The sequence below is a fragment of the Rosa chinensis genome, chromosome 7, assembly GCF_002994745.2.
Source record: "Rosa chinensis cultivar Old Blush chromosome 7, RchiOBHm-V2, whole genome shotgun sequence".
Lineage (NCBI taxonomy): Eukaryota > Viridiplantae > Streptophyta > Magnoliopsida > Rosales > Rosaceae > Rosa > Rosa chinensis.
In genome coordinates this window covers 57787002-57810983 of record NC_037094.1, presented here as the reverse complement: position 1 = coordinate 57810983, position 23982 = coordinate 57787002, and the positions used below count along the sequence as shown (strand labels likewise).

At 37.9% G+C, this 23982-nt stretch overlaps 3 protein-coding genes across 4 annotated transcripts; all 3 read right to left on the bottom strand.

The window, feature by feature from the left end:
- Positions 1-317: 317 nt before the first annotated feature.
- LOC121050865 (splicing factor YJU2-like) lies at positions 318-1066 on the bottom strand. Its single transcript, XM_040512255.1, has 3 exons — positions 813-1066; positions 549-686; positions 318-455 (listed from the first exon to the last, which is right to left on the bottom strand). Exons 1-3 carry the CDS (start codon positions 1026-1028, stop codon positions 351-353), a joined length of 459 nt encoding a protein of 152 aa, XP_040368189.1. The 5' UTR covers positions 1029-1066; the 3' UTR covers positions 318-350.
- Positions 1067-11436: 10370 nt separating this feature from the next.
- On the bottom strand, positions 11437-19203 carry LOC112178256 (organellar oligopeptidase A, chloroplastic/mitochondrial-like). 2 transcript variants are annotated; one of them, XM_040512107.1, is made up of 18 exons: positions 19020-19203; positions 18415-18664; positions 18079-18258; positions 17675-17798; positions 17406-17482; positions 16342-16485; positions 16035-16259; positions 15849-15939; positions 15501-15622; positions 14967-15074; positions 14614-14850; positions 14360-14505; positions 13740-13857; positions 12999-13149; positions 12875-12906; positions 12688-12753; positions 12511-12582; positions 11437-11878 (listed from the first exon to the last, which is right to left on the bottom strand). In XM_040512107.1, the coding sequence occupies exons 3-18, from the start codon at positions 18229-18231 to the stop codon at positions 11810-11812; spliced, it is 1935 nt and encodes a 644-aa protein (XP_040368041.1). In that variant the 5' UTR covers positions 18232-18258; positions 18415-18664; positions 19020-19203; the 3' UTR covers positions 11437-11809. The 2 variants fall into 2 exon arrangements, 1 of the variants encoding a protein (XP_040368041.1); XR_005804098.1 differs by lacking the exon at positions 12999-13149 and having other exon boundaries at positions 11802-11878.
- Positions 19204-20527: 1324 nt separating this feature from the next.
- Positions 20528-23982, bottom strand: LOC112178937 (splicing factor YJU2). Its single transcript, XM_024317217.2, has 5 exons — positions 23709-23982; positions 23457-23591; positions 22777-22848; positions 21695-21766; positions 20528-20924 (listed from the first exon to the last, which is right to left on the bottom strand). Exons 1-5 carry the CDS (start codon positions 23898-23900, stop codon positions 20829-20831), a joined length of 567 nt encoding a protein of 188 aa, XP_024172985.1. The 5' UTR covers positions 23901-23982; the 3' UTR covers positions 20528-20828.

Genomic DNA, 23982 nt, shown 5'->3' with positions numbered 1-23982 from the left:
TACTTTACTAGGTTGGGGTTCAGAAGAGGTGACAGGATAAGTACTAATTAACTTGTGCTAATTATGGTATTCAATAGTCATCGACGTGTGGCATCAACAAGAAGGAAATTCACAAAATACTTTATACAAGAGATAACAGGTTGGGAAATACTTGAGATCCACAAAAGTCATCATTTAGTTTAATGAACTTACTAAGACAGAAATTCAATTTTTACAGCTATAATTGAAAAAGACTTGACTAATTATGCAGGAGCTGTGTTAAATAAGACCTCGAGGATGAGAACAATAGAAAGGCATCAGAAGGCGAAAGCCCAACCCCAATGCTACATAAGTGCTCCAAAATGTAAAAACTAGATACACAAAAAGCAACATGTCATTATCACCTTCAAATTAGAGTCAGATGTTTCATGATCCAAACCATCTTCATCACTAATCTTGCCACGGTGTTCTGATTTCTGCACAAATTTACAAGAAACATTAGATGAAGATGAATATTACAGAGAACAAATCATGAACTTGGGAACAATTAAAGATAAACAGACGGTCACCTCATGTTCATCAAAAAAATTTGTAGCACCATCCTCAACAACATAGCCTGAGTTCTCTGGGTCTTCCTTCATCTGGATGAGTGCCCGGCACTTGGTACAATTGAAGACAAATGTTACTATTGGAGCTCCCAAAGAAGTCTGCAAACAAGTATGAAATAAGGTTAATTCCCTAGCCACTTAGTGAAATTAGGTTAAAATTTGAAGAAAACCCTAGAAACCAGAAACCCTAGTTACTAAGATGAAAGGAGAACGATGGCCAAATACCTCGGAGAAGCCGTGCCGTTTTACATAGGTCAAAGTGGTGCCCTGGGCAATGTGATTGGCACAAGTGCTGCAGCCGATGCTCACCGGAAGTATCATGCTCTTCAGTGGTAACACCCTCGTCTCTCCTTCGCCGAACAGGTAAATTCTATGGCGAAGTACGTGGAAACTGGGAGCGGGACTGTAGGGCTTGCCGATCAATATATTGCAGAACTTCATCTCTGTTGCTCTCTCTCTCTCTCTCTCTTCAATTTGGGGATTTTCGGTCGAGTTTACGGTTTACCTGCCTCCTCGGCGTTTTTGGATTAATACACCAGAGAGAGGATACGTTTGGTATTTCACAAGGGCAGTGCTGCTTTATTTTTATTTTAATTTTTTTTTTGTGTCGCTTTTTTAATAATACTCTTTTTTCTTCCTCATAAAACACTCACAAATGAAAGGAACTGGCCTTATGCGGTTATGCAGGTGCTATGTGCGCGTGTGAAAAATAAAAAAATAAAATAATAATAAAAACTGTTTTAGGAAAATGGTAATTGAGAGGAATTTATAGTATATTCTCATTGATAATAGAGACCTCTTTATATAGAGGATTACAATGCATAGAATCCAAATCATATAAGGAAAGTAATCATACATTGAATAGGAATCTAAATCCTTCTAATGTAACCCTATTACCACTAGGTCAAGTAACCTAGAGTTTGGGCTAAACACAAATAGAGATATCCTTAAACACTCCCCCTTGTGTTGTCCAAACGCCGTGCTTCTCTCGTTGCCTCGTTAAAAACCTTGCCGAGTAACAAAAACTCAGTGGGACAAAAATAACCTCGGTCGAAGGGGAAAAAGAGCACAACACAGCCTTCACGTTTCGAGATGAACATGTAGACATCTCCCCCTGATGTCTACGTCTCCCCCTGATGACTACGATTATGGGAGTTCAGATAATTTCTACAAACGATGCTACCAACATGTTTCTCGAAAGTGGAATTTAGGCAATGACTTAGTGAATAAGTCTTCCACACTGTCCTCAGATTGAACCTAGTTCACTTTGATCTTGAGGAGAGTCTGTTGTCGCTGATTATGCTTGGTGTTGTCGCTTTTGATGTAGCCTTGGTTCATTTGTTCAAAACAAGCAGCATTATCCTAAATGCTCGTAGGCTCATCTGTGGTAGACTTCAAACCACAATTGTTCGAACATGCGTAATTATGGATCCAATCCATATACATTCACGAACCACTTCGTGAAGAGCAATAATCTCTGCATTGTTCGAAGATATACCGACTAGGATCTGTTCTGTAGACCTCCAAGATATCATGGTCTTTTCCCATGGTGAACACTTAACCATTTTGGGAATGACCTTTGTGTGGGTCAAAGAGATACCCAACATCAGCAAAACCTTCCAAAAAACATGTTGTTTTGGGATGGGGATAGAGGACGCAAGCCAGTGTTGGCGTCGTTCTTGGTGTGTGATGGGTCCGAATCCATCATCTCTCTGTAGGGATAAAGCATGCCCATATCAGTCGTACATCTAGTATTGAAAGATATCTTTTACACCAATCCAATGGCATCGCGTTGGCGCAGAGCTATACCTTAGCTAACAAGTTCATGGCAAATGAGATATCCGGTCTTGTGCATTGAGCTAAGTACAATAATGCGCCTATTGTACTTATGTGGGGCACTTTTGCCTCTAGCATATCTTCTCCATCATCCTTTGGACGAAGAAGATCCTTTTCAGGATCAAGACTACGGACGATCATGGGGGTGCTTGAAGGCTTGACCTTGTTAAAATGCCTAAGCATCTATCAACACGATGCTCAAGTTCCAAACCGAGACATAATCGTGTTCTCCAAAATCCTTCATCTCATACTCGGATTTCAAGTGTTCAACGGTTTCCTTTAACTCTTGAAGGGCTTCCAATAAAGATCATGTCCAACATGAACCGCGATAGAATCCGAAACTTGTTATGGAAACGCGTGGGCATATCTCTTCCCAATCAAGTAGACACTTTTAGCGAGCGTTTTAACCTCTTTATAAAACGCGCTCCGTGGTCTAGAGCCACTTGACTTGGGTAAATGAAGTTCACCATGATCCTTCATGTATATTCCGTATCTAGATCCCCATAGAGATACGTAGTGAACACATTTGTAAGCTGCATAATCAGTTATTCAGAAACTACCAAACTGACAGGGTAGTGGAGTGCAATGACATCCATTACGAGAGAATATGTCTCATCGTAGTCAATTTCAGGGCGTTTTATGAGAAGTCTTGCGCCATAAGGTGAGATTGCCATCTCTTTTTCTCATCACGCTTTCTAACGAAGACCCATTTAGTCAACAGGTTTTATGATAGGAGGTGTTGGCATCACTGGCTCGAAAACCTTCCTCTTCGTTAGAGAATCCATCTTAACATGGATCGCATCTTTCCATTTAGGCCAAATCTCTCTACGTAGGCATTCATTCATCAACGGAGCGTGGTTCGATATCATCAGACTCAATAAACTTATGCGCAACAAAATGCACAACTACATCATCAATTATGATGAAGTTTCTATCCCGCGTCTCATGTACACTAGTGTAATTTTCATAGATCTCTATATTCTCAGGAATAGGTTCTGATGTTGAGGCGTCCCCCAATGATAACCATAACCCAGAAGATACTCATGTGATGGATTTTGAGTCTTGATGATCAAAGGATTGGAATGTGCCAAAGTATCCTTCGAACCTACGGGCCTCCCCCGCATCCTAGCTGGGGCCATGACCTGTAACGCCAGAGTGCCACACTCTTTGGCGTTGGCACCATGCCTACCTCCATGTAGGGTGGTGCTACGTCCTCTTATAGGGATGTCCTTTCTTGCAGGCATATTTACAGCTTATTTGTGTGATCTCGTCACTTTAACAGGGATCGAGATGAGACATAGTAGGGACAGACCACGACAATTCCTGTCATTCCTGTTGAACATCTGTGTTCTTATCTCCCCCTAACGATGGGAAGACTGTCTCATCAAAGTGACATTCGCAAATCTAGCGGTAAGGAGATAGCCTAGCAAGGGCATTAAGTGGCGGACGATTGTGGGAATCTCAAATCCAACGTAGTTGCCCATTCGTCTATAAGGACCCATCATAGGGCGCTGTGGCGGCGCAATTGGCACATAAATGGCTCACTCAAATATGCGTAAGTACGATACTTGTACCCAATCACTAGCTGTAACGCAGAGGTAAATTGAGTGGCGGTGGGTCGTAGACGAACTAGCATAGCTGCATGCGATATTGCATCACCCCAAGCGGATATAAGGAGATTGGTGCGCATTACCAATGACCGAACTACCATCGTAGTCGTTTTCGCGAGACCATTTGGGTGTGTTCATGGTAATATGATGTCCAACATCAGTCCCAATGTAATAACCATCGAAAGTCTTTGATGTAAACTCTCTAGCATCGTCAAGTCCAATTGACAGAATAGGATGATCCGGGGAGTGAGCCCGTTGTTGTATGATATGTGCTAGGAGTGTAGCATAAGCAGCATTACAAGTGGACAATGGTACAACACGTGACCAGCGTGTTTGCGTGTCAACCAACATCATGAGATATTTAAACGTCCGCAAGTTGGTTGGATCAGTCCACAGAATTCCCACAGATTCTATGTAAGAACATAATAAGTATTTTTATATCCTTTGCATAGGACGGTCTCAGTCCTAATTTCCCTAAGCAAAATGAGCGAGGTGCCTTAGAAGCAACCAATGAGGAGTTTGGTTAGGCATAAGCGTTTGTAGCGCTATTAGAAGCAAAATATGTGACTACATCACCCATCATGGTGGTGGAACCATGGAAAGTGGCATCCATGGCGGCATGGCCATGGGAAGGAACATTCATGGCGGAGTGGCCATGGTTGGCACCGTTTATGGAATTGTCACAAAGGACTTTCGCTGCCCTACAGCGGCTAAGGACAGCGGCAGCGCCGGATGCGGCGGTAGCGGCAGTTACGCTAAGTCCGGGAATCAATTTTCTATTCTTGCTTCTTCTCACTCTGAAGAATGGGTGTCCGTGTGAAGTCTTTAGTAGACGGATCATCATATCATGACTAGGATGATCTATCCTGTCGTTACAAAGCCAATATGTGTCTAAATCCAAGAGATCTTCTCTCATAACTTCATTGGATTTAATAGCTCGAATAGTGACATAGAGTCCATTAGAGGGACACATAAACTTCTCTAAGATGCGCCTTTGTTCGCAATCGTTAGAGGTATTGCAAAGGAACTCATTTCAGTTCTCTACATGCGGTTTCGCACGGAATCCGTTGGCTATTCATAGGTGCGATTTTCCCTAAGAGAGTAGAGAGTTTTTGTGACAGTAATCAAGGTGCCATTTGGCAAGAGGAACTTTGGCTATTCCATGTCCTTGAATTAATACTAATGGCCAAGCCATCGTAGTCACAAAGAATTATGCTCATAATCAAAATGGAGTCATAATGAAAGGAACTCGAAATTGTATTCATAAGCCAACGGAGTACATCATTGTCTCTTAACCATTAGGGGAATCTAATCCAAATGCTAGCTAATGCAAAATGGCAATTTCCCATTACATCTCTTGGAAAAATAAAGACTTAAACAGAATTGGCGATCTATTGATCCCAGCCAGATTTGTAGTCTTCAACCCTTCACTCTAGATCATCTCCTTGATCTTCTTGTTCCACATTGTGAGCTTCTTTTGCTTCACAATATGCTTTGTAGGCAGTGACTATTTCTTCACGAGCTCTACAAATGTGTGCCCAATGACTGGATACTCCACATCGAGAACATGCATCTCTTTTCTTGGACTCCATTGATTGAGGAGCTTTGAAAGCATCATTTAGATGGCTCTTAGTGTTGGTGGCGCCACCAACATGGCCAGAGGCGTTGCCTCCCTCTCTCTTTCCACGTTGACCTCTTCGGTTCCGTGTTCGCCTATTTTGGCGGTTACCTTCCCAAGTATAGCGATTATATGGACCAAAACGTCCAGAAGTATCCCTAAGATTAGGGTTTCGCTCTTGACCCCCTCTCTTAGGGGCATGACTATAATTGGATTCCGAAATAAGCTCTGTTTCTACGGATCTCGAATTATAGTTCTTCACAAGGATGTTGTCATGCTTTTCAGCGACATTCATAGCTCCAACAAGCTCATGAAACCTTGTGATCCGTCCTGCAGTAACATCGATTCGATAGTTCTTAGTAACCATCAATGCAGAGACGGGGAAGGTAGAGAGAGTCTTCTCAATCAACATCGCATTTGTGATCTCTTTACCACAGAATTCCATTAAGGATTTAATGCGAAGTGCTTCTGAGTTGTAATCAAGAACTGACTTGAAATCACAAAAGTGGAGGCTATGCCATCTCACTTCTAGGTCAAGAAGCAGGGAGTCACGGACATTGCCAAATCTTTCTTCGAGTGAGACCCATATCCTTCTGGGGTCTTCTTCATTCATACACTCGTACTGGAGCGAATCATCCATATGACGAGTCATTAGGATGGTGGCTTTCGCCTTATTTGCCTTTAAGGCTGCTCTATTTGCTTTCAAAGCTTGAGCTTGCTCAATAGTTAGCACGTCCTGTCTAGGTTCGAGAATCATATCCAAGATTCCATCAGCTTTGAGATGCTAGCGGACATCACGAACCCACCTGTGATATCCAGAGCCAGTTGTTCCCAATGGAGCGAAGTCCAGTTTATTCAGGTTATTCATCCTGAAAGAGAACAAGAAATTAGGGTTAGTTTCGGAGCGAAAAAGGCTACCACGAAAAACTATTAAATTTCTGAGCGTAGTTGTTTCCAAGAAATTTAGGGATTTTCTGAGCGTAGTCGCTTCCAAGAAAATCTGATTCCAAGAGGGGTGTTGGATTAGATCGAAACAACGATGTATGTGGTCGCTCGTTTTCTTCTCAACAAACTCTAAGTTTGGAGGACTCTACAAGCTCCAAGCTTGGAGTGAGCACGAACCCCCACAGTTCGGCTTTTGGTCTCCCCTATGAAGAAGAAAGGGGGGTAGAAGAAGGGATGTTGGAAGTCCCCGAGAAAAGAAGAAAAGAATGAAAACTTCAAAAACGGGAACTTTTAGAAAAGTTTACCTTTTAGGATTGCAAAGCGAGCTTTAGTCCTAGGCGAACAGACTAGAGAGATGGTCGCGTGGCCGCGTGGTTGAGCGGTCGCAGGGTCGCGGTGTCGCGGGCGTGTCATGGGGTTGTTGGCGTGTCGCGGATGTGTTGCTGTGTCGCAGGGTAGCGGTGTCGCGAGAATGTAGAGCCGCGAGAATGCGGGGCCGCGAGGATGCTGAGCCGCGAGGATGCGGAGGCGAGAAGAAGCAGAGTCGCTAGGGCAGGCGAGCGTAAGCGAGCGCGCGCGAGGGTACTATACTGATATCTCGCGGAAGTGTAGCGATGTTGCGGGAGTGTCGCGGTGTCGCAGGGTGCGGAGTCATGGGGGTTGCGCGAGGAGGCGAGCTTTCGCAGAAAAAGCAAACGCGCGCGAAGGTAGAAGGCAAGCAGGGCTTGCGGGGGCGAGGACAGGAGGCAAGCGGGGCTTGCAGGTGCTGCAGGGGCAGCGAGGCTAACCTGGTAGCTAGGGTTAGCATTGAATTGTGACGCGGGGACTGCGGGGGCAGTAGTAGCACAGGCGAGGCTAATCCGATTTTAGGCTTATAGCTTGTGTTAGGGCTCGTGCTGATAACGTGTTTTAGGAAAACGGTAATTGAGAGGAATTTGATGTATATTCTCATTGATAATAGGGGCCTCTTTATATAGAGGATTACAATGTATAGAATCCAAATCATACAAGGAAAGTAATCATACATTGAATATGAATCTAAATCCTTCTAATGTAACCCTATTACCACTAGATCAAGTAACCTAGAGTTTGGGCTAAACACAAATAGAGATATCTTTAAACAAAAACATGTTTTTTTTTTTATTAACATAGCAAGGTGGTGATTTTTTTTTTTTTTTTTTTTAAGGCAAAATTCATTGAATTAACGATAGAAATCGTGCAAGTGGGCATCCCAATGGGTAGAACATAAAGGCCAAAAATGGCATGATCCTAGAGCTAATCTAGAACCAACAAAAAGGTATACTACGTACACCAACAATTTTTCCATGTACAATGAAATACTGCTCTGAAACACTTATAGAAAAATTACTTATAGAAAAAGAAGCAAAAACTGAAGGTAAATCTTCAGCCTTCTGAAGATAATTATCAACAATAGAACCACTGTCAAGACCTTGAGATTTGTAGATTAAACCATCAAAATATGCAATTTGGACATGCAAGTTGTCAGCAAACCAATCAAATCTAGACCCGTCGCAACCTAAAACACATTGCTCGTCAAGGCACCCAATTATGAAGTAACACATGCAGAAGGTATACTTTCGTCGGTATGGTAAATTGTACTGAGAAGATTCTGTATACATCTGCTAGATAATATGTTTTGTCTTTGTTTAACTGATTGAAAATCATAAGGGTATTTTATCTTTCTGCAAACTGCCCTTATAAATCATATGGAACGCAGGAACGGTATGTCTATTTAAGGAATATACTTGTTTTGGAACGGGTGTATTATAAAATATTGAACACTTTTAATACTCTAGTATAAGGAACCAACCACATCCTTATTAATGGTGTGAATAGAATTGATATAATGTATGAGAACTGTTTTGTTTATCACACAGGTAGATCGAAAACAAAGCTGGGACTGTTTAGTTATACAACAGTATGCTACAACCTGATGTATTTGATTGACAATTGAGGATACAACTGTTGGACTCCCTGTGAATTGCACAATATCGCATTTTTCCAGTTGGAGATAGAACTCAATTGAGTAAAGCTCAACCTCACTTTTAACTGAACTAACATCAACCCTAAACTTTACAGGCTATGGTTCTACTGTGAAGTATAACTCAGGTTATGGGTCTCAAATGCCTGGAACGTATGGTTCATATGGTGGAAGTGGAGGACTATATGGAGGAAGGATATGCAGCAAGTGGCAACAGCATGTATGTGGGAGCCTGGGAGGTTCTGGTGCGCTCTATATATGGGGCATATTATGTTGTCTATGGAGCTGTGTCTTCTCAGATGTATGGAGGTGGAATGTACAGTAGTGATCTAGGTCCCCCAATGGGTTGTTATGGAATGAGCATGGGTGGTCCTTATGTGATCAAGATCCAAACGATCCACACCTATTTCTCTTTACCAGGGTATTGGATTTCAGTTACTTCGGGTGGTAAGCACAAACTACTATGAATAGCTTATAATTTCTATTGGAGGGATGAAAATTTGTAAAATACCTAATTAACCATGACATCTGAGATATAGTAGAATAAGAAGCCTTTAAAATGACTTGAAGTGTGCCATTAAGTGAACAAAATGAGGTTGTGATACTAATTTCTTTACATACCAATGAGATCAAATAAAGGTTTAGTTAGACAACTTGTTTGGGCCTTTCAGTCACCCAAACAAAAGTAGTTGGTGATACCTTTGAATCTTTGATGCAAATACTCACCTTTTTTTCCTTTTTCTTTTTCTTACTCCTGAATCCTGATCTTGCAGATGCAAGGTGACGCTAGCATTTTGGGTCGAACTTCTATTCTAATAGATCAGAACTCCCAGGCATTCCATATCTTGCATGACTGCACTTCTTCAGGTTCTCATCTGTCATTGTATCTTTTTATTTGTCTCTGGTTTAGAATCAACTCTCCTTTAATGATCCTTGCAGGAAAGCTACTTTTTGGTAAATCCTTATGGCAACACTTTCCAATAGTTTTTAAGGCAGTAGATACCCCAAAAATCTGACATGTTAAGCTAAAGTTTATGTAGTAGATTGCCATCTTCCTTTTGTATTTTGTTGTTAAAATGGCATGGCAATAATAGGACCTCTCAATCATAAGTTGCTTTGGTGCTAAAGAAAAGAAGTTTCACAAACCTGTATACTAAAACTTATGGGGCACTGGACAGGTTTGTTCATACTCTCACTTGGTTGGGTTGAAATGGAACATTGCCATAGGTTCGTACAGGCTTAGAATGGTGATAACTGTTTAACAATACTGGGGTGAACTTGGTAGTTATAAGAAATGCTGCACATATCTTCATTTTAGATGATAATATAGCCAGAGTCTAGTCAAAAGTACAAAAAGGGAGGGGACTTGTTGCCCAAGATTAAACGACTCTTACATGTGCCAGCTACTTCTGCAGTACTTCATGTTTTGGAGGATGACCAGAAGGAAGATTATCTTACATATCATAACAAGAATCTGGCGACATCATATGGACTCATAAAAGCACCTTCATAACCACTTACTCTGTTATAAAGAACCCCATCTTGCTGTGAAACTTATTTCAAATGTCGCGAAAAGGATGATGATTGTTAGAGATGTCAATTGATTATACCAATTTCAGGATGGGATATGCGTCTTGTGCAGAATACTGGTGATATAAATATGTGGATCACCAGTTAAACACCTTGCATCTGTGCTTCATAAGGGTTACCATAGAAGCTTTTATGGCATGCTAAGCCTAATGAAATTACTCTGAAAAGCTTTATGCATGCTGTCAATATTTAGAGGTTGCTTGAACAACTTATGAGTTATAATTTCATAGTCTAATATCCATTTCATTGATAGTTGGATTTTGGGATGAGTTTATTGTTTTTCAGGTTACAGTATCTTGCAGAGGCTTTTTTCACTTCTCTTGGGCACAGTCGAGTGGAATGTAAAGGCAGTTTCAGAATATAGATTGGAAACTAACTTATCTTCCATTTACAAACTGCAGATCATCATTGGAGGTCGCGTAGACGTTACTACATAAAATCTATGATAAAGAGTGTTCATATCTGCATAATCTTCTTTTGTTCACACAAAGTTGTCATTGCTAACAATGATATTATTACTAAGATATCTCAGTACATTGGTTTTGATATAGAGGGGAAATACTACTTCATTAATGTAGTCATCTCTTTCCGGTATCAGTAGGTTGGACTGGTATGGATAACTTTGCTTTGATTGCAACGAAGCCTATTCCAATCTCTTTGCAGAACTTACTTGTCTCTGATTGATTTGCATCTTGTTCATGATATACATCGTGTCATGGTAATGGAAAAATTTTGGGCATATGGTGGAGGCTGCCGAGGTGCTAGTGTGTATGAGAAAACTGTTTGGCGTTTGTCTCCCAATGGAAAATTTTCTGTCAAGTCTGCCAAATTTTAACTCAGAAACTTGCCCAAATTAGACTAGGTGCTACCTGTACTACAGAGCTCTCTCTGGCTTGTTGCCCAATGCCCATAATAGGTTGTTAACTAGTGACTGAATGCGAAGAGGATTGCTGATAATGCTTCCTAGTGACTTCTGCTGTTATTTTTCCTCAGATTTTCAAGATTAAAATTTAAGGTGATATGAGATAATGATCCCCTTGGCTATGTTTGTTTGCCGCTGGTCGATGGTTCATCTGAAAATCGCACATCAATGTTATCTTTGAATTTGCGTTCCTTATCCCTCTAGGCGTAGCAAATGGATAATTCAATTTGACCGACTACTTCGAAGCTAATAAAAGTGGTAAAGCTCAGTCACGAAACATACTGTTCATTTCAGTTTGGCGGTTCCTGCTAATCGATGGTCCTAAATTAAACACAGATTGTTGTCTCACAAGTAACATTCAATCTTTTTGTATTCTTGATTTGGAGTAAAATACAATCCTTTTCTATAACTTGAGTAGCAGCTAATTGTGGTTGTGATGACCAACAAAATGGTGTCCTTTTGTAATCCTGATTTTTTGTATATCTTCTCTACCTTGTGATTCAAGTTCAAAAGTCTGAGAATGGATCCACTGTATATGTGATAGGATGCATGGATACCTGAATTCTGGTTTGAACTTCTTGCTTAACTGATTCCTAGTTGTCTCTGTTTCTAGGCCTAAGTGCTTCAGAACTACATACCCCTTCCTTCTGGTTGATATTCAACTCATGACTACTTATTGTGTGGTATTTCAGAATTTTCCTACAAACTAAGCTTGTGCTTGACTAGTGCATCCAATGTAGGTTGACGTCCCAGGAAATCCTCAAAAATCTGAAAATTACAATCAAAATTATTAACTCTAGTAACCATAAAATGAATGTAGAAAATAAATCTTGATCAGCAAAAACAAATGAAAACAAAAGAGAACTAGCTAGCATAGTCTTATGGCCTTATGATGTCCCAAAATAACATCTAACTTGCTAATCTGAAATTGATGTCAATTAAACACGATGAGGAAAACATGTATCGCGCTGATGGTTTGCTGATACTCAAACTCATCAGATTACTTCCATGCAATTTTGTTTAACGATTAAAGTTTCAGGTAGCATGTAATTGACAAATACAAGTCATGCTTTCACGTTTCCCTTCACCTGTATATTTTCTACCACCTAGTTCTTTTCAATATTTTCACTTCTACCGTTTGAATTTCATTTTTTTTTTGTTATTTCTTTTTTAAAATTTATGATCAAGCCACCGTTTGAATTTCGCGTTGCCACAAATAGGTGCACATAATAGTTAAAGGTATGAAGGGGAAAAAAAAAAAGGTAAGAAATGAGGCCATAGTTGACAAATAAATGGGGAAACATGAACAGAATCACCCATAGTTGTAAAAGAAAAAAACAAGTAAAAAGAGAATCAGAAAATGATTAAGAACTAATGCAAATATGAATAATTTGTCTAACCTTTTCGGGTGCCTTCCCACCTCCAACAGCAAGAACAGAATCTCGGAACTCGCACCCTTTTGTTATGAGAACCTGTTTTAACTTTTAAGATATCAAATCACTTTAGATGTGTAAACTGTTGTCATGTAAACAGTGACCTTGCTATTTAACATTTAAGATCAACACTCTCCAAATTACCTTTTCATTGTCCAGTCCGGCATCTTCAAATACTGAGAAAGCATCGGTCGAAAACATCTCAGACCACTACAAAATCGAGCAATTTTCATTTAAAATACAAATTTTAATAGAAATCGTACAAATATTATAAAAGTCCATGATTCAATAAATTAAATCGTAGAATACAGATTAAACTAACTATGAATACCTTATAGCCATACATCCCAGCTTCATATCCACCTAATTAAACAAAAGAGTAACACATAGGTAAACATATAAAGTCAGCTGAGATTAAAGATTAAAACCTCTATTCAAAGTTCAAATAAATTTACCTCCAAATATATGGATCCAGGTACAAATTGACTTGTCCCCAGGATGTACAGGAATCACACTTCGTGGTCGAAGATAAACATCATGAATAGACTCTGACCCAGCAGGTGTATAACTTGTATGCAGCTCTAAATCAACAATTGCCGTCCTTATCTGCATTAAATAATATATCTTAGAAGTATAATAAAGCAAGGGTTTCCGCTTATATACGTAGTTTTATTTCTCAGTAAGGGTACTCTAGTAGCTTTGTACCGGTTCATGTTTTTCTTTTTAACTTTTCAGCTTTTTATAATTGTTTGGTGTTTTGTGCCTATAGTTTACATAACTGCACATTTTTACTAAATCTAATTTTCTCTCATTTTTGTTCTAATCCAACTTTATGTTTTATGCAAAAGTAGTACAAAAAAGATTTGTATCTATCCTATATTTAAGGAAACCTACTTTGTTAGCCAAAGTGAGTGTGAGAATACTCAAATACTCCCACATCATGATATTAAAAAATGTTTAATAAATGAAGACTATAAATGTAATTAACAAAAAACAGAAAGAAAAAAATAGTGAAAAGGAAGAAAACTTCCTTTTTGTTGATAACTTCCCATAACTCTCTCTTCTTGTGTTTTTTTTAAAATAATTTTACTATTTTTTAATGGGACTTTTCTCACAGATGCAGAATGTTTTTGCAAGCTAGTATTAATAAGTAAAGCAGCTAAGAGGAAAGCGTAACAACCATATGGTGCACTCACCTCATCAAGAGTATCCAAAATTGGAGTTTTATCTTTAAGAGGCTGCAAGTTTCCACCTCTTCTCTCTTTTTTCCCTTTTCTCTTCAGTTGAACTCCTGCAATTCTTCTTAAAGTGTCCCTAGAGAATCCAATAAGAAAACAAGTCACTAATGTGAGAAACTTTGGATTCGTACTATTGCTCAATATTTGTTGCATAGAAGAAAATTGGGTTTTGAGTTTTGGGAATTGCACTAAAGGCCAATAACCCTTACTGGAAGTTAAATAACCAAAAAAAAAAAAAGTATAGAAACATATACAAATAGATCAAAACTACGACAGAATTAAGTTGTAAGATGCTATAAGATTATGATGCATAAAGCAATCTAGTCAATTGCAATTGTCATATGGAAGGGTTTGTACAATAGAAGCGCAGAGACCTTATGCAAGCTTCATAAAAATGATACAGATTCTCACAGGACAATGTTCCTCTAAGGTGGAGTAAGAAGATAGAATTTCAAATGTGTGATAAAAGAGAGAAAACATGTTTCATAAGTTAATCCTTTCCTATTCCTAATCTTTGGAACGATTAGTACAAAAGTACATAATTTTACTGGTCCAAAGGATTTGGAAAGAGAATTTACCAGTGGTAACACCATTTTTCCATGAATGTGGAGGGTACCTCAACACAATCTTGCTCTATCTTCTGAAAACCAGCCACTAGTACTTCATCTTGCTTTGTCAGTACATGCTGAAATGCATGTCCAAATTCATGGAAAAGAGTTCGCACCTGCAACAATTTCATTGGATTATAAATTTGGTCAACAGCACAGTTAAATTTTAAGTACAAAATGTTAATTATCCATGAGATGATGATAAAAGGTGTAATTGAATTTACCTCATCAAAAGACATAAAAATCTGATTGATCTCCTTTGATGGCTGACTTATATTACAGAAAATGTATGCCATAGGCAACCTTCTAGAACTCATGTCATAATCTACAGTTCTGGAAAAGAATCCACCCGTCGCTGCCCCACCCATTTTCTCAGGGCGAGAAAATGGATCGAAATATATGTATCCAACAGTGGTGTGAGAATCTGAGACAGAATATAATTTCACATCCTTGTGCCAAACCTGAGATTTAGAAAATGAGAAATAAATCAGATTTATAACGTAGTGTGAATTAGATGAAAACTTACTATTCATTTAACAAATCAAATCAGAAACACAAAAGCAGAGTTTGAAATAACCGGAGCTGTGCCATCAGCAGGTGCAATATGAATGTCGAACATCACAGATGCTAAGTGGAATAGTGCATCCTTGACATCGGAATAGATGAAGTACCGGTTCGTGCCCTCCCATTTTTCATATATAACACAAAAGGAATATAAACAAGTTTTCTAAACAAAAAAGGGATCAGTAAACTAAACAAAATGAAAGCAAGAAAAACACAATAAAGCAATTTGTACAATTCCATGAAATTCGTTGTTTTCATCCCAACACAACTCTAAAAATTGTCCAATTGATAAGGCATAGATGATAGAATATATTGTAACTATAGAATACGATCCTAATCGGAATGCATACATTTATTTCATAAAAGCAAGAATACTATTGTAATGAATACATTTATTTCATAAAAGCAAGAATACTATTGGAACAGGATCCTAGTTGTAAGTTGTAACTATAGAATATGATCCTAATCGGAATGCATACATTTATTTCATAAAACAAGATAGCACATAAAGAGAGAACTATTGGCGCAAAGATAAAAGAGACTGAACCTGATAGCCTGGAACTTTGGTTTCAAGTAGCAGTTCTGTCCAAAAGGCGGTGTCCCAAGGCCTGAAGTCCTCAGCTTCTTCAGCTTTCTGTTCTCCAGCAATATGCTTAAGTTCTTCAATCTCTACAAGGATCAACAAAATCAATCCAACCTCAATATATTCAACTTAAAATATTTCTTCAAAGATTGTTGCACAAGAAAGAAAATCATAGCCATTACTTGTAACTGTTTTCTCTTTGAAAAGACAGGAAAAATGTAATTATGGAAGGCAACATTTCTTAAAATGCAAATTAAATATTGATCATAGAGTTGACTTTGCATAAAGTACGAGCCTATGTTAGAACTCTACCTTCAAGTCCAGCTTTCCAAAGCTTATTTTGGAGTTCTTCTAGCAGATTTTTCGCTTTTTCAATGGTAGCACACTTTGTTTTCATGCTTACCTGATGATATCAATCGTCAAGCTGATATGTTATAATCTCATGAAAAATTTATCCCAAAATTGTGAAGAATTTTCTTTTAAAATGAAAAAATGTACCTCGGCATAGTTATTATAACCCAGAAGCTTAGCCTTCTGCAATCTGAGTGATAAAATTGACTCGATGACTGGAGTATTGTTTAAATCTCCGGTTGAGACACAAGTTCCAAGAGCAAAGTAAACCTCTTCACGAAAAGACCGGTTTTCAGCATACATCTGAATTTGCTCATAATCTTCGAGAGTGAATAGCCAAGGCCCCTTTTCAGACGTTGCATCTTCATGTCCCTGATGAGACACAGGAATATGAAAGGTGATACAAAATAAGATTGAATATCAATTACAGAGAAACATGGACCTAGGTGAAAACCTTCAATATTGCTCGTTCCGCAGCCGCCTGAAGTAGACCAATATGCAATCCCAAAACATTGCCTACTTCGATAACTAGCATTTGAGTTGCTTCTGTGGCGTCTAGCACGTTCTCCTCAAATTTTTTATATTGATCTTCTAGTTTCTGCAGATAAACAAGCCAAAATCAAATAATTGCAATACGAAGCTGAGGACATGCAGATCATCATTACAAACTATTCAATATATCTTTCGTTTTGGACGGCGTAGCAGTAGTTCTAACTATTCAATATATTTATCTCAACAAATTGACAACAGTTCAATATTTAATATCCCTGAAAAATACAAAAAAAACCATAAAAGAAGAAACAAGAATAAAAGGCAGAAGAGAGAACTTTTCTTAAAGGGGTTTAATTTAACCTCTACCCTCTCTGAGAAGAACACAGAGAAATAATTATGTGCAGCCAGTATTGCTTACCCAGGTACGTTTAAACATGAGACTCCAACACCTGTCTCTGACTTATCAAATAAAAAAGTCCCTTCAATTTGTTCTTCCCCGAACCCCCAACCTTCTTTATCTCTCTCTCCTAATCTGGTAGCACTTCTCGAATTTCATCATCTACGAAATTCATCATCACTTTCCTTTATTTTGCTCTTCTTGCAACTGATGAACTAATTAAAGGCTTTCCCCAAAGCCATCATAGTTTCATGTGAAATTTTATGATCCTAAAATCTCATCTGCTCAGATGTTTAGAATTAATGAGACGTCCAAAAATGCTGAAAGTGTTATCTTGGTTTATACTTTTTAGGGGTGGCTTTGATTTGGTTTGTCTTTCCTCAAAGAGGGAGCAAGGGAAGAGGAGAAAGTGATGATGAAGATGCTAAAATATGCCTCCACCGATATTAATTAGTAACTAGCAACTCATATAATGATGACAGTAAACAGAGTAACCGTATATATCAAAGACAGTATTTAAGGTGCATAAAAAAAAATTTAAAAAAATAAATAAAGAAAGACAGTAATCAGGACATTGATAGAAGAAAAAAGAATTCATGTCCTTGCTCTGTAAACATAATACAGCACACCTGTTCAATATCTCTAAGATACTCTCTCTTAGCATCATCAAGATTGATACCGGCCAGGTCCGACTCCTTGATATGCCCTGCAGAAGCATAAGCAACAATAAGATCCAGTTAAAGCACCAAATGCAGATCTTCAATTTTCTTCTTTTCATTATTCTTGTGTAAGAAAAAGCAAGGCTAGATGAAATAGGTTTAATCTATCGAAGTTCCTTCAGGCCTATATGCATATTGCCAATATATGATTGCACAATATAATTGAAAGTAATACTCACATTCAACTATTCGTTTCCATGCATCGCTCATTGTCTCCCAATCATGAGATTCTCGAATAGATTTGAAGGCCTTATAAATTGCTTTGCTTTGAGTCAATTTCATATCAAAACTCACCTTGAGTGGCTGCAATCCACCACCAAATTAAGCATCCAACCACAAACAAATCAAAACAAAGTAGAAACCAAAAACTTAGCATTCATGGACCCGAAAAGTGAACTTAGGGGCAAAGTATCAATGCTGATACTGTAGTTATCGTTGAAGGAGAACTTTGAATTAGGGCATTGACAAATATGGCTACTATATATGAAACAAGAACAGCTCTTAATCACTTAGAAGTGTAAGAGAAAAAAAGTAACAGGATGCATTGCAATAGAGAAAAAAAGTAACTAGAAAGACAACATACCAAGACTTCTTTAAGAGCATCACGAAGCTTTTCAGAGTGTTTAAGATTCTTAAGGAGACAGACAATCTCGCAAGGCTTAGTCAACCGTTCAACAATCTTCTCAAATGGCAATACAATTGTAGACCATGTCACTTCTGCTCCAAGCTCTATCATATTCTCCAATTCAGTAAAATCTTCTTCCTATAAAGAGGAAACACGTATACTTATTTAATCACATATTACCGATTATAAACCACTTTCCCAATGAACTAATTCCAATCTAGGATTAAATTCACAAATCGAAAGAGAAACTAAAATAAATAGAGGACAATTTTGAAAATAGGAACAGGACAATACCAGCTTCTTCAACAATATAGGTATCCCATCGCGAATGTGATCGGCAGTAATAGCATCAAAACGAGGGAACTAAAGATCTTCAAGAAGAGGGTTATTTTCAATAGATTCGTTGTCTGTTCGGCCTACTTTTAATTTCTTCAAAGGGGTTGGGTCCTCAAATTGTTCTTCCGAGTCCTTGATTACTTGTTTCTTGGGGTTGGGGGGACTAGCGTCCGCCATTGTTCACTGTACTTTGTTGCAGCTAGCAGAGCTTAAAATGAAGTGGAAATAGACCCAAATCAGTGAAATCAAGTTAGGGTTTCTACTTAAAAACAAACAAACAATATACCACTGCAGGAGAGCAGTGATCAGAGCTGAAACTTCAACTTGAAACAACAAAAATCAGAGCTTAACTAAGAATTGAATGTGGAAATTAATGTATCGGTCAAGTGAGGTTAATTTTAGCACCGACGGAGACTTAGCTAAGAACCGAGTTTAGATAAGGAAATCGATCAGTGAAATGGAAGCTAGGATTTCTATTTGAGGCAAAATTAGCTAGTATCCACTGTGTGTGTGAGAGAGAGAGAATGTAGAACAATAAGCTGTGCAAGGCTTTCCCGACTCACCTTTATCTGATGGTTTGCCGCGATTGCTCTGCCCCTGCTTGCTGCTTCTCTCTCGAGAACACTAGACCAAGGAAGGAAGAGGAGACATTTTAAAATGTGAAGACTAAACGATATTGCTGAGTCCGTACGCGGCAAAGAGACTGTGTCATTTTGTATTCGAGAGCGGGCAAATCGCCCGCCTTTTGCTGTTAGGGTTCTCTACGGTCTAGTTTGGGATTGCTTGCTTCTAAAAAATTTTAAAATAATTTTAAAGAAATGTCTTTATACGCATTTAAAAAAATAAATAAATGCTTTATACGAGTATGTGGCTACGCGCTTCTCAACAATACTTACTTCTAAGTATTTTTGAAACTCTTTTTTTTTTTGAGACATTTCATTTTATTTACCTCCCTCTCTTGTAACTATATTCTAAATCATTTGAGTGCCTGCACTTTTAATTTCATCACTGGTTCCTCTGTACTAACCAATTTCAATCAATCTTATCTAACTCTTGGCTTTCTTGCCAAATATTGGGTGATCGATGTATTTTGAAATTGTAGTCACATACAATATAATTTACATTAGTGAACCATCATCATACATAAAAACTCATTAGATCTAAATTTTCAATTCACAAAATACTTGATAAAAACACTAATGACTAGACATAATTGATTATATTAAAAAACACATCAGTACATTTGATAAAACTAACATAATTGATTATATTAAAAAACACATCAGTACATTTGATAAAACTAAGGGCATGTTTACTTACTTGGAATGGAATGGAATGATTACGAAGTAAAAACACCTCTGTGTTTACTAACACATAAAGGAATCGGAATGATTCCAGGTAAAAGAATTCATGTGTTAGTAAACACAGAGGTGTTTTTACTCCATAATCATGAATCGGAATTGGTGTAGGTCCCACCTATTTATCAGGAATCGATTCCTGAATACTCAAGAATTCGATTACGAAGGGGGGAGATGGGTTTAGGAATCATTCCTCTGGAATCAATACTGATTCTTTTCTTCTCACATTCCACTTGTCTCCGATTCATGATTATTTTCCATTCCAAGTAAGTAAACGTGCCATAAAAATATAAGGCCACAATTGATTTAACGTGTGCAGATTATCAAAGTTTGTGCAAGTTTTCTTCATTTATAGTTGAGTTTTTTTTTTTTTTTATTAATTCAAAAGTGCTTTTGGGTTTCTGAAAAACAATTCCAAATAAACCCGCATCCAATTCCAAATAAACCCATAACGTTTTGGATGCTATCTTCTTTGAAAATAAAGATCGAAACTCCTCCAAAAAATACAAAAACAAAAAAAAATAGAAATTGATCGCTTTGTGAATCAATATTCCAATGACCACAAATCATACATGCACCTTTTTTTTGTCTTTTTTTTTTTTTTGTAGAAACAACAATTTTTACTTGTCCCATAAAATCTGTGAGATTTTTTACTTATGTATTAAATGATTGAGTCATCGGGTCATGTAAAAAAGACATGCACAATTCAGGAATGATGACAAGAACAAGAATTTCAGTAATATTATATTTAAGGTTGGAACAGAGAGTAATATTTCTCCAACTAGGGCCTAGGGAAGTACATACAATCGTAATATCAATGGGTAGTGGAAATTCAAAAATCATCTCGAGAGCAATTCACAATCGAAATTCTCCACATGGGGAAAGACTAGCTGAGAATGAGAAGTTAATACACAATACAGTAGGTAACTAATCATAATGATCATAGTTCCACAAAATAGTTCTACTACATCACTTGAACAATTGGTTTTTTTCATCCCTCCAGCAACAAATGGTTCATCTTTGCCTCAGTGCTAGCATACCTCTGTGCTTGAGCGAAAGAGTGAACGACTCTGTTGGGTTGCTAGGAAGCCCAATCATAAGCTTTTGTCTCTGCACAGAAAATGTGGAAACACACATCATAAGCATACTAGTGTACATTACCGAAACATACACAGAGACAATAACTGGGGAAAGACACATCATAGGCATACTACCACACATTGCAGAAACATAAACATAGAGAAGACAAAAAGGGAAGACAACAACTGTGGCTCCCTCAAACACCGATTTTTGTGTAAGCAAATGTTGAGGCCAACTACTAAAAGGTAACAAGGGGTATTGCCAATTCCTTTCAGCCCCCAAAGTACCCAAGGGCCGGCACTTTAACTTTTCTTGACATCAGAATCCAAACTTTGAGCTGTACACAAAGTACCAACAAAGAGTAACTGGTACTTCATCGAAAACAAAGAGAAACTGGTACATACAATACCAGGTTGGGGCTGGGAAGAGATGACAAGATGAGTATTCAACTCTTGTTGAATATGGGATTCACAAGAATCATAAGTAATTGTAAAGGCATGCAAATATAGTAGCAACAAGCAGATACTTTAAATATCAGATAACAGCTTGGGGTTATGATGAGAGGAGAGAGGAGGAGAATAGAATCAATTCTTCTCTATTACGATATTCACCAAAGTCATTGTTTGATTTAATGAACTTACTCAGAAGGATTCAGTTTTTAATTGTAGCTATAACTGACTCACAATGAAAAGACTATGTTAAACAAAACCTTGGGGATGAGAACAATAGAAGACATCACAAAGTGAAAGGCCAGCCGGAATGTAATAATAGATACAAAAAAAGTAGGATATCATTATTACCTTCAAATCAGAGTCGGATGTTTCATAATCTAAGCCAGCTTCATCATGAATCTTTCGATGATGCCCAGATTTCTGCATATATTACAAGAAACATTAAATGGCGACGAAAATTGCGAAAAATTAATCAGGACCTATGAAAAAAGATAGACAAAAGAAAGAATGTGGAAACAAAATTCACAACCCTACAAACATACATTACAGAAACAGAGACAAGTCAATAAACTGAGGCTCCATCACACATGGATTATATGTAAGCTAAGGTTGAGGCCAACTAAAAGCAAACAAGGAGTACTTTTAATTCCTTTCATGCTATAAGGTGCCTAAGGGCCGGCACCAATTTCAACACTCTTCGACACCAGAATCCAAACTTAAGTTGTACAAAAAGAACACAAAGTACCAAGCAAGAGCATCTACTTTATCAAAAACAAAGAGAAACTATACTAAAGTTGGGGTTCGGAAGAGAAGACAGGATGAGCACTAACTTGTGCTAAATGAGTATTAACTTGTGTTAAACATGGTATTCACAGAAATCATATGTAATTGTAGACACGTGCAAACATAGCAGCAACCAAGCAGAAACATCAGAGAAAAAGAACAAAAGTACCAATTAAGAGAAACTACTTTATCAAAAACAAAGAGAAACTATACTAAAGTTGGGGTTCGGAAGAGAAGACAGGATGAGCACTAACTTGTGCTAAATAAGTACTAACTTGTGTTAAATATGGTATTCACAAGAATCATATGTAATTGTAGACACGTGCAAACATAGCAGCAACTAAGCAGAAACTCTATACATCAGATAACAGGTTGGTGTTGGGATGAGAGGAATGAGAAGTAAGAACCATTTCTTCTCTATTACGATATTCACAAAAGTCACTTTTTGATTTAATGGACTTACTAAGAAGGATTAAGTTTTCATAGCTAAAATTTAGAAAAACCTGACTCACCATGAAAAGGGGCTACATTAAACAAGACCTCAAGATGATAACAATAAGACATCATAAAGTGAAAGTCAGCCGGAATGCTATGCAAATGCTCCAAAATGCATAAATAGTGAACAAAAAGCAACATGTCATTATTACCTTCAAATTAGAGTCAGATGTTTCAGGATCCAAACCATCTTCATCACGAATCTTTCGAAGGTGTTCTGATTTCTGAATAAATTTACAAGAAACATTAGATGGAGATGAAGATTACTAAGGACAAAGAATTAATCTGGACCTCTGAACAAAGATAAACAAAAGAAAGAATGTGGAAACAAAATTCATAAGCCTACTATCATACATTACAGTAACACAGACAAGACAATAAAGCCGCTCCATCAAACATGGATTATTATGTACACAACAGTTAAGGCCAACTACTAAAATCAAACTGGGGATACTTTCAATTTCTTTCATGCCACAAGGTGCCTGAGGGCCGGCACAAGTTTCAAAAATCTTTGACACCAGAATTCAAATTTTAAGTTGTACAGAAAGAGCACAAGGTACCAAGTACAAGAAACTACTTTATCAAAAACAAAAAGAAACTAGTGTACGGTTGGGGTTCGGAAGAGATGAAAAGATGAATACTAACTTTTGTTAAATATGGTATTCACAAGAATCATATGTACAAAATGTATAAACTAGATACACAAAACGCAACATGTCATTATTACCTTCAAATTAGAGTCAGATGTTTCATGTTTCATGATTAGATGAAGATGAAGATTACATAGAATAAATCAGGACTTGGGAACAATTAAAGATAAACAGAAGTTTAACTCATGTTCAAGAACTTCAGTAGCACCATCCTCAACAACATAGCCTGAATTCTCTGGGTCTTCCTTCATCCGGATGAGTGCCCGGCACTTGGTACAATTGAAGAAAAATGTAACTATTGGAGCTCCCAAAGAAGTCTGCAAACCAATAATTTAGGTCAATGCCCTAGATTAGAATTAGTAAGACCTCAGGTTAAAAATTGAAGGAAAAAAAAAACCTAATTACTAAGATGAAAGGGGAACGAGGCCAAATACCTTGGAGAGGGAGCGTCGTCTTACATAGTTCAAATTGGTGCCTTGGGGCATGCGATTGGCACAAGTGTTGCAGTGGATGCTCACCGGAAGTATCATGCTCCTCTCCCCTTCGCGAAACAGATAAATTCTACGGCGGAGGACTGTGAGACTGTAGGTCTTGCCGATCAACAGATTACCAAACCTCTTCGACATCGCCGCTTCTCTACAAACTCTCTTCAATTTCGGGATTTCTCTTCAAACGCTCTGACGCTCTCTTCAATTTCGGGATTTCGAT